Genomic DNA, 10,454 nt, shown 5'->3' with positions numbered 1-10,454 from the left:
TATTGAAGTTCGCAATTTTCTTCTCTCTTTGTGTCTTTATCCTCACACTTCCCTGACGACAGGGTCAGACAGCTGGGCTTTCTCCAATTATCTGCCCATTATTTTTCCTAGAATTGTGTCCACCTGTTCTTTGAGCATTTCGGAATGGCTGGACCTAGTCTGTGAATCTCATTTTACCGGGAGATTTGGGAAGAGCTTGTGCAGAAAATAACTAGAACTTTGGCGAGTGCAGAGGAGCAGAGGCCAGGAAGGGGCTCGGGGAGTTTAGAACTCGGGGCCAGCTGTTCTTTGTTCTCCCAGCCAGCACCGAGGTAGTCCACACACCTCCGAGGCAGCAGACTTCCGAGTCTTCTGTCCTGATGACACACAGCAAAGGGTCTGTCACCCTCTCTCCGCTCACCATCCTTTCGAGAGCTGGATTGGCCTTGATGGCGGTCATAGATGGTCCTGCTTATGAATGGCCAAAGACTGCTCCACAGTCAGAGTCAACCCCCTCAGGTGACCCTGGAGTTCTTTCTCCACTCAAGGGCAGCGCTTAGAGAAGGCACAGACTCGCTCCTTCTAACAGTGTCTCTCTGGGACCAAGGCTGGAAGCTGGAAAGCATCCATTGACAGCAATCCCTCCCACCCCCACTGCCTGCATTATCACCATCATCAGAGACACGGGTCCGGAGAGTGGCCGACACAGACCCCATCACTCGCCCCACCTTGCTCAGGAGCAAAGCTCCGCCTGACGCCGTGGCCAGGCGGGCAGTGCGTCCCCAGCAGCCTCCGGACCCGAGTGGGCCCCGGGCACCGGGCGGGGGAGCCGGCCCCGCCCAGCCGGCCCTAGCTGTCAGCGGCGCCGCGCCCTGCAGATCCGCGGCTGCCCGCCGGGCTGCCCCGAGCCAGCGAGCAGAGCAGGTGTCCTGCGGGAGGCGTGCGCTCGCTCGCTCGCTCGCCCGGGGCTGGGAGGACGCGCGAGCCCGTGTGCGCGTCTCGGGATCCTCTCCTCTCCACGCCCTGCGGGTTTCGCCTCTCCTTCCTGCTTCACCGTGGCTGCCTGAGCCATGTCCACCCGAGGTGAGTGGGGACCAGGTGGTATGGCGTGCGGAGCCGGCGCGGGGTCTGGAACAGGGCGCGCTGGACAGGTGCCCGAGGGCAAGGGGCTTCGAGAGCAGAGCTGGCCCCAGCCGGGCCTGAAACTTTGGCAGTGGCTTCCAGGGCTCCTAGGCTGGGAAAGGAAGCGGTCGCCCTTGACCTTGGTCGCCGGATGTGGGCGAAGCTTGACGGCCAAGGTCCGGTGCCCAGCCCACCTGTACTGGCGGCGCCTCTGGGCTGGGAAGGTGTGGGGGATGGGCTGGCCACTGCCAATCCTGCTGAGGAGCTGTGGCAGGGCTGCCTGGGAAGAAGAGGCATTTTTTTTTTCCTCCTTTCTTGTTACCATTTTGTAGCTCAGTTATGGAAGAAATCCAGAGCTTGGTGCAGTAGGATTTAAAGCTGCAGGGTTTATGCTCCATTTTAAAAAAGTAATTTTACTTGTACTAACCTTTGGCTGGTATTCCCCCTTTCGCCTCCCAGTTCCTTTGATCTGGATCGGAAACAGTTACTGCAGGTGGAATGGAAGGAGGGAAAAGAAGGGGAAAAATCAGAATTGCTTTTCAGGCAGGAGTGAAGGTGGTGAATGTCTTGCCATCTGGTTACAGCAGCGATGCTCAGGAGAGAGTTAGTCATAGCTCAGTGGCTGCCACTATGAGTGAAATATTAAAGAGATCAAGTCATTGTGCAGCTTGCGAGCAATTAAAACAAAGTGGCTTGGTTGCTTTGTCATAAGCACTGAAGAAAAATATTGATTATTTTTAGAAAGTATATTTGCAAGGCAGTAACTTCTGCATCCTTTGATGTCTCTTGAGGCAATGTGTGACAGGTTGTAGTGCTGGTCTTTAGGCTCTGAAGCTTTGGCCCTTTCTGGTAAGGGAGACGGTTAGGAATTCAATTACATTCTTAGATAATTTAGCGTTGCTTTATCAGGGTCATGTTGGGGATTATCATAAATAATCTCTATCCAGAATGCTTTAAAAAAATCCATTTTGAGAAATGTAATCTTAGTTGATGATTGTTCTGGCAATGTGGTTGTTCAGCTCCATGTCTGGAAATGGGACAAGGTGCTGGGATTTAAATTTTAGGTGCTCAGGCTGTAGAGGTGACATGAGACCATGAGTTGTAATCTACCTAATCATGGCCGATAATCTGTGCATGTTAAGTAAGGCTGGAGGAAGGAGAAGGGGTGCAGCATGCATGGGCAGCTCTTGGTGGCTTGGCTCCTCTGTGGTCCGAGACTCTGGCTCGGAGACTGGACAGTGTTCTGAAGCCCAGGCTTTCAGCCCTGACCCTTGCACTTACTACAGACGGCAGGAGAATGTGGGGGAAATGCCACGAGTTGTAAAACGCCACGAGTTGAGTAAGAGTCCAGTTGACTTGGTTTTCTATCCCACACTGAAATTCCTTCCTACAATGCCTTCTAACTGCTGGGGCCAGCTTACCACTGGGAGGACACTGGAGGACATCATCAGTTTTACACAGTCTTTGTGATTTATCTGGAATGTCTGACGGGGATAGCTTAGCGACTAACAGGGGCTGACGTCCTGGACTGAAGATGCTTTCTCAAGTATTTCTGATCCTACACAGAAAGCAGGGCGGTTTCTTGTTTCTTCTCGCATTGGAGGTTATGCTGGTTGCTGCGACTGTCAACACGATATGGCCTAGAGTCACCTGGGAAGAGAGTCTTAAGGAATGATCCAGATCGGGCTGGCCGTGGCATGTCTGGGGGGAGCATTTTGATTATTAATTGACATAAGAAGACACAGGTAGAGTAAAGCACTTCATGGGCTGAGCCCTGATCTGTGATCAAGAGGGCTGGCGAGTGAGTGTGAGAGAGAGCCCTCCCGTCCGTTCATTCTCTCTGATCTGGAAGTACCTGCCTTGACTTCCCCACAGTAGTGGATTGTGATCTGTGAACATAAGTCAAAACCACAAAGACGGAACAAGACCCACCCTCCCTTAGGTTGCTCTGGCTGGGGTTTATCATTACAGCAGCGACAACGAGAGGAGACAGCCATGGCGGTCCAGGAGTTTAAAGTCTGACCAACCTTGTGGGGAGGAGACAGCCAAGCTCACACCAGCTACCGAAGGCTCTTTCCGTTTGGCTCGGTTTGGTCAGACACTCTGCATCTGTTATATAACCTAATCCCTTCAACATGTTGTGATGTCCAGGGAGGGAAACACGGCTGCCTGTGCCCCGTGAGAGTCATGGACACTCCCATTCAGTCTCCTCCTTTTCCAGCTCAAGGACCAATTCCTAGATGTTATCAAAGACCTGGTGTTTTTATCTCTGCGAAGTCCTTTTATTTACACAAAATTGGAACTCACACAAACTTCTAAGTGACGAGTAGAGAGTGTGCTTGGTGAAGTACGGCTGGAATCTCAAACATGTCAAACTCAGCCTCACTGTGCCTGGTCCATTCCCTATCTGTACTCGCCTCTGCGCCTGGAAGTAGAGAAGTAGAGACTATCCTCTCCCCCCCCCCCGACCCCCGACCCTGGATCACAGAGTTAATGTGTCTGTTTGAGTAGACTACAACTAGGAAAGTCTTTAGACTCTGGGAAATATAAATTCCATTGATTAAAAAAAATAGTGTCTGTACATTTTTAGTATTTAGCATTGCAGGTTATAGTGAGAGTAAAACTGTTTTCAAAAACCAGAAAAACTAAATAAGTTGGATGTAGATTTCAATAGGAAAGCAACTTCATTTTTAAAAAAATTAGAGAAAAAAAACACATGCTTGTTTGCTATTTATGACATATGGAGTATGCACTGAAATTAAACCCACTATTAAACTAACAAAGTATTTTTAATTTTTGTGGCAGTACAAGTTAAGCTGTCTCCATGTATGGTTTCTTCAAATAGTCTTATCAGACTTTTGTGTGTTTTTACCCCTAAGACCACAGTGGATTCATTATGCTCTGGTTCTTGATTTGCTATCAAGAAGAAATGGTCACACTTGGTAGGTGTTCTAGCCTTGGGGAGGATTTTCTAACTTTTTAATATTGACTGTCAGGTTGGGTTCCAGACCTAATGGGTGAGATACTGCAAAGGCAGAGCCCTCCAGCTACATATGAACAGATTTCTAGGTGCTTCAAAGTCTCATTAGATTAGAGCAAAGCCTCCAAAATTTAGAATTACCAGGTATCTGGAAATCAAACATATGGATCCTAGTACTTTGTGCTAGAGACACCAAATAAAGATAATCAGGGTGGCGGGGATCGGGAGCTGTTTGTCCAGTACAGTGCCTGCCACACAGCAGAGAACCTGAGTTCAGATGTCCCTCATATGAGCGACTAAGTCTAGGTGTCTAGCAGTTTGCTATCCTAGCAGTGGGGGGGTGGGGACAGGAGGATTCCTGGAGTCACTGAAAGGCTCTGTCTTACAAAATAGACTGGAGAGCAGTAGAAGAAAATATTCCACATCTACCTCTAGTCTTCATGCGCACCTGCACACGTGCAGAGAGAGACAGAAAGAAAGACAGAGACAGAGATAGAGAGAGACAAAGAGAGAGAGGCAGACAGAAAGAGAGAGAGAGAGAGAGAGAGAGAGAGAGAGAGAGAGAGAGAGAGAGAGAGAATAGTCAGCTTAGGGTATGGGGAAAGATGACTCTGTGGAACACTTGTTGCTCTTCCAGAGGAGTTGAGTTCAACTCCCAGCAGGTGCATCAGATAACTCAAAACTGCCTGTCACTCCAACTCCAGGAGATCCACAGCCCTCCTCTAGCCTCCACAGACCCTGGCATGAATGTACATATTCTAACACATGTGCATGTGTACATGTGTGCGTACACAGTCACAAATAAAAAGATACAACATTTAAAGAACATTCAGTGTAGATTCTGTGGTCTGTCTTCCACAAGCTCACTTAGTTCTGTATAGGCTAGTGTGGCAGCCATAGAATGAAGAGCTCCATTTTCTAGTGTGGCAGCCATAGAATGAAGAGCTCTATTTTCTGATGTTTTCTGATGGTAGAATCCTCTAACGGGTTCTCAAAGGAGCAATTTTAAGTCACAAATATAATACTAAAACCCACCCATATGATTAAAAAAATGCCAGCACACCAGCAGAATATGTTTAGGTTGTGAAGTGTTTAAACCCAACACACAGCAAGGCTATAAGTTAGAAGATAAATCTTCCTATTTTTTACTTCCTACCCAAATAACAAAACTCAGTGAACACTCTAGTCAGGATCTTCTAGCTGACTGCTGATTCGTTATTTTCTGGCTCAATTCGATGGCTGTTAAATATTTATTCCATGTCAGACACGCCGCAGATAATGAGCATTGTGCAAAGACATGGCCTCGTGAGTGTGCTAGCCTTTCAGAACACTGAGTCTGGGTGAAGGTTAAAGGTTGAGGTACCTGTGCATGGGCTTGTCTGAGTCAGCAGAGACAGCACTTGGAGTGTGCGTGCTCTGGCAATGGAGCAATCTCCATTCCTTGGTTTTAGAACTTCCAATGAAGCAGAAGAAAGATGAATGCTCACCTCTAGAGGAATGGATGCCTCTGAATTGTGGTGCAAACACACTATGGACTATTGGAAAGGATGAGTGAATAAGTTTGGTTTATGTGCCCTGGTTTACGTCATACATTGCTAAATGCAAAGGGCAAGTTATAGAATGGTCTGGATAAAACTGGAACCAAAGTTTTGTAGATTAAGAAAAATCCCCATGCCTGCCCATTCCCAGAGCGTGGATTGAATGTCACAGAAGAGCGGCACCAGCATTTAAAACTGGCCACCTCACAGGCAGAGACTGGGTGGGAAGGCAGTCGGCACTCCTTTTCTCTTAGGGTTTCTATTGTTGTACTAAAGTGCTATGGCCAAAAGCAAGTTAGAGAGAAAAGGGTTTAATCCATCTCTCATGTCCAGATCACAGTCCACCACGAATGGAAATCAGGGCAGAACTGGAAGTACGAGTCATGGAGGGGTGTTAGCTGGATTGCTCCTCACGGCTCGCTCAGCTTGCATTCCTGTAGGCACCTTCCCAGGGGTGTCACCACCCACAGTGAGCTGGGCCTTTGTGCCTCAATCTTCAATCAAGAAAATGTACACAGGCTTGCCCACAGGTCAGTCTAATGACGATATTTTCTCAGTTGAGGTTTCTTCTTCTAAATTAATTCTAGCTTGTGCCAGTTAGATATAAAGCTAACCAGAACAATATCTTTGTGGGTTTTTTTTTTGGGGGGGGAGCAAATAGACATGATTATAACAGATTGAGACAAAAATCTATAAGAGGGAGAAATGTCTACTTCCTCCTATTTATTTATTCTAGTTGAGGTCATAGGTTTTTATTCATCTAGTAATGTCTATTTGTCTATTCATTTAGACAGAATCTCACATACCCCAGGTTGGCTCTAACTCCTCATGTAGCCTAAGATAACCCTGACTTTCTGCTTGGCCTAGCTCTACTTCTGGAAGGCCATGTTTACAGACGTGTGCCACTAGACCTGGCTTTATACAGTACTGAGTTTCAGACCCACAGCCAGTGCATGTTAAGCAAGCACTTTGTCTTTTGAGCTCCTTGTATGCAAGTATTGAGCAGTTGGCTAGTTAATAGACCCCATGTGTTTGTGGCCAACATATGTTTCTTGAGGAAAGTTAATTCTTTTGTCTTCTCCACCATGCTGTCTTCTCCAGATAGCCCCTAGAATATTAACTGGAGACATTTCTTTTGTCTTTGTTGTCTACAGTATTTTTCTTGATTTTTCAAAAAGTTTAATGTTATCTGTTGTTGGATTCAATGAATATGTTTCTGACTATTGATATTTCTGCAGAAAATAACAACAAAAGACCCCCATATCTACTTCCAAGGAACTCACTGTTTTTTTAAGGAGAGACAGGAATACAAATATTTAGAAAAAGATTTGCCAGGTGCAGGTAGATAATATGGGGTGAGGAGATGCTATGGCCATGACAGAGAGTGGCCCTGTTAAGCTGGGGGAGGGCCACAGGGTCAATGAGGCTTCCTGAACAGAAATGTGTTCTTGGAGAACAGGTTAGATCTACATGGATGATGCAGGATGAGATGGAGGAAGAGCAGCATGAGAGAGAACGGATGGGCCTCGGAAGCTCATGGGTGTCATTGGCTGGCTTTGTGTGTTTCAACAAAGGCTTTGGAAGGTGAGGCAGAATTATCCCTACAGGAGATCTATGAACAGCATTGATTTTTAAAGATACTGGAGAGGATATGGGAAGAGTTGGTAAAAATTTATTTTATGAGAAAATTTTAAATGAAAATATTTATTGAACTATAAGTTACCTGTGGTTACCCTTATCTGGCTGATCATCACTTTCCAATGTGCTTTAGAGGAAAAATGAATTCTATCCTGGTTAAAACAGTATTACTTAGAAATACCTATCCATCCATCCATTTACCCATCAGGTAGGCCGTCTATTGAGACCACCTAGATCCAATACTCAATAGGGCTAATCGCCTACTGCATGGAAGTCCAGTCATTAGTATTTTACAGTGCCATAAGGAGCTGACACGCACTGGTTCAGCATGCCTGTGCTCAGCTGGCTCTCTTAGACAACCCAGGTCCACCTGCCTAGGGATGGTGCTGCCCGCAGTGGGCTGTGCCCTCTCACATCAATCATCAGTCAAGACAGTTTCTCACAGACCTGGCCACAAGCCAGTCTGATAGAGACAATTCTTCAGTTGAAGTTTTTCCCGGCCCAGAAGACTCTAGGTAGTGTTGACTTGACAATAAAACCTAACCAGAACAGATATAAAATAAAATCCACAATGAAGGAGCAAAATGCTTCTTTGCTCCTTCCGAGAACAGAGCTGACATATGTCAGAGAATGTCTTGAAGCAGTATAGTGGATGGTTTGATGCTTTCAGTCTGGTGAACTTTAACCTCCAGTCAGGGCTGATTACTGAGCCTATCTTCCAGAGTACTGACTGCAAATTCTCCTCATTCCCGGGCTGTGCATGCTAATATGCTATTTAAAGAAGCCATTCAGAGTCCCTTTGGTGGCCTGTGAGAGGTGAATCAGGAGCTCAAGGACAGCTTGTCATTAATGAGTTCAAGGACAGTCTGAGTGCACGAGACTGTCACAAACAAACAAACCCCTAACCAAAATAACAACAATGAAAAGACATTTGCCCCCTAAAAAGCAACAAAGGAAAACAAAAGACAGTATTTGGCCAATGGCTGCACACTTGACTTAAGCTAAACTCTGATTTATCTGTTTTTCTTCCTTTCAACGGCAGAGCATCTCTGAACTGTTGGTATATACCTCAGGGATTGCAACTACTACAGGCTTGCAACTGGAACTCCAACTAAAATCAAACTCTTGTAATTTTGCATATATTTTAACGTGGGAGTAATTTACAGGATGGCTTTCTATGGAGGCAGAAAAGCTACTAAGGAAAGTTGATACCTGGTGCTTTTGTTCTTTCAATAGTTACATAATTAATCAATTAGTTAATTTGCAGTGCATATGTTAGGCAAATACTCTACCACTGAGCAACGTCTCAGATTCATAATTATTTCGATGTGAAATTTTAGTTCTTCTGACTAATCCATTTTTAAAGTAGCTTTAAAATGTATAGTTCAGTGTGCCTATAGCTGTTATCATTATCATCATTATTGTCTTGAGACAAAAATCACTGTGTAGCCAAGGATGTTTTAAACTTCAGTGTGTTGCTAAGGCTGCCCTCAAATTTATACTTCTTTAGCCTCGGCCCCAAGAACTGGCATGACAAATGTGTAGTACCATATGATGTATTTGATTTCCTGCCAATGTGCTGGGGATTTATTTTTCCAGTATGTCGTATTATGGAGGAAATTATCTAGCATGCACTTACCAATGTATGAGGATTGCCCATTAAAAATAATTAGTGGGTGGGAAAGTCCTTATTTAGTAGATGAATCTATAAAATCCTTTGTGTAATTGAATCTTTTGTATAATTATTAAAATCAAATAAGAGCCAGCGTTGTGGGTCAAGCTTTCAGACATTATTTGCTGACTGGCTGGAGATCACATGGTTCCAGCCTTTTGTTTAGCTCATTTTTATTTCTTAGACTTGAAGAGAAAGTTATTTAGACTTTCAGTAAATTAAAAGTAGTTAGCCCTGCATTCTGTACGGCATGTTCTTTCTGCAGTTCTTTAGCAGCGGTACACACCAGAATAATATTTAGTGGTATGTCTGTATCTTCAGTGGAGTAAATCCTAAAATATTTTTTCCCTGAAGAGAAGAATATCCTGCAGTGTGTTTTCAGTCTAGGCTGCATCCAAAGTCTTTACTCAACATATTGGGAATTCACATAAAAACATCTACAACGGGGAAGGCTCCAGAGAACTGGGTAGTAACAATGAAGGGAAGTGGGGGCCAGGAGGCTGACAGCTATTTCTGGCCATCAGCTCCAAGTAGGAGTCGACATGAGGAGACAAGTTCTGGCATCTGGGCAGAGAGGAGGGAGGACAGTCATCAGTTTAAAAGTTAAAAAAAATAATACAAACAATGTTGAAGAGAGTGGTGGGTTGGCAGTCTCTAGTGGAACCAGGGTGTCTTGGTGTTACTGCTTCATGTAAAAAAAAGGGGGGGGGACTTAATTTCTGGTCCTTGAACCATTTGAGCAGGTAGTGCACACAGGTACCAGAGAAGGGTTTGGTTTCTCACCCACCATCCCTTTAGACCATCTACTTCCAGGGGAGTCCACTCTATAAAAGATTAGGTGCTTTTATAGATCATAGAATTAGAGTTAGGAAGAATGTGTTCATTTCATCATTTGGTGTGTGTTAGTTGAACTTATAGAGGCTGTTGTGGGGAGGCAGCCACTGCTAAGTGTCTATAGTAGCTATAAGGGGTGTATGGGAGTACTAGAGAGGAGGGGACCCAAGGAAGCCATCATCTGTAAGGACTGATAACGGAAGAGACGTTTGGACAAAGACCTGGAAGGGGAGAAGGAGCTGTGAAGACACCCAGTAGAGGATATTTAGTCGCTGAATGCTCTTAGGGTCTGTCTCACTTGTGTTCAAGGATCTGCAGGGAGGGTGAAGGATGGGACTAAAGTCAGCGAGATAACAGGGTGACACTCTTGTGGGCCACTGCAAAGACTTGGGTTTTTGTTCAGTTAAATCCAGTAAGATAGGAAGGGATCCTTGAAAACCTCCCAGGAAAGTTGTAACATGCTTTGATTCAGTTTCAAAGTACCACAAAATGAAGGTGTGGATAATAAACCAGAGGGCTGAGGTTGGAAGTAACAAGATGTTAGGATAAGATACAATGGTGGTCAGGAGCAGATACCCAGACTAGTCAATCAAGAGGCTGTTAGAGTCGGGAAGTCTTTCTAAGGCCTGTCTGGCTGATGAGGAAAAATGAGAGAAAGAGGGGGAGGAGGATGGGGAGGAGGAGGGGGAGG

At 45.4% G+C, this 10,454-nt stretch overlaps 1 protein-coding gene across 1 annotated transcript in view; it reads left to right on the top strand.

Annotated features, from left to right (window-relative positions):
- Positions 1-740: 740 nt before the first annotated feature.
- Ablim1 (actin binding LIM protein 1) overlaps positions 741-10,454 on the top strand; it is a 295,395-nt gene continuing 285,681 nt past the window's right edge. The window contains exon 1 of the mRNA XM_031390813.1: positions 741-1,062. Coding sequence (XP_031246673.1) covers positions 1,050-1,062 — 13 coding nt within the window. The 5' untranslated portion in view covers positions 741-1,049. The remainder of the gene's footprint in view (positions 1,063-10,454) is intronic.

This window comes from Mastomys coucha, unplaced genomic scaffold (genome assembly GCF_008632895.1).
Source record: "Mastomys coucha isolate ucsf_1 unplaced genomic scaffold, UCSF_Mcou_1 pScaffold21, whole genome shotgun sequence".
Classification (NCBI taxonomy): Eukaryota; Metazoa; Chordata; class Mammalia; order Rodentia; family Muridae; genus Mastomys; species Mastomys coucha.
This window is presented reverse-complemented; position numbering and strand designations above follow the sequence as displayed.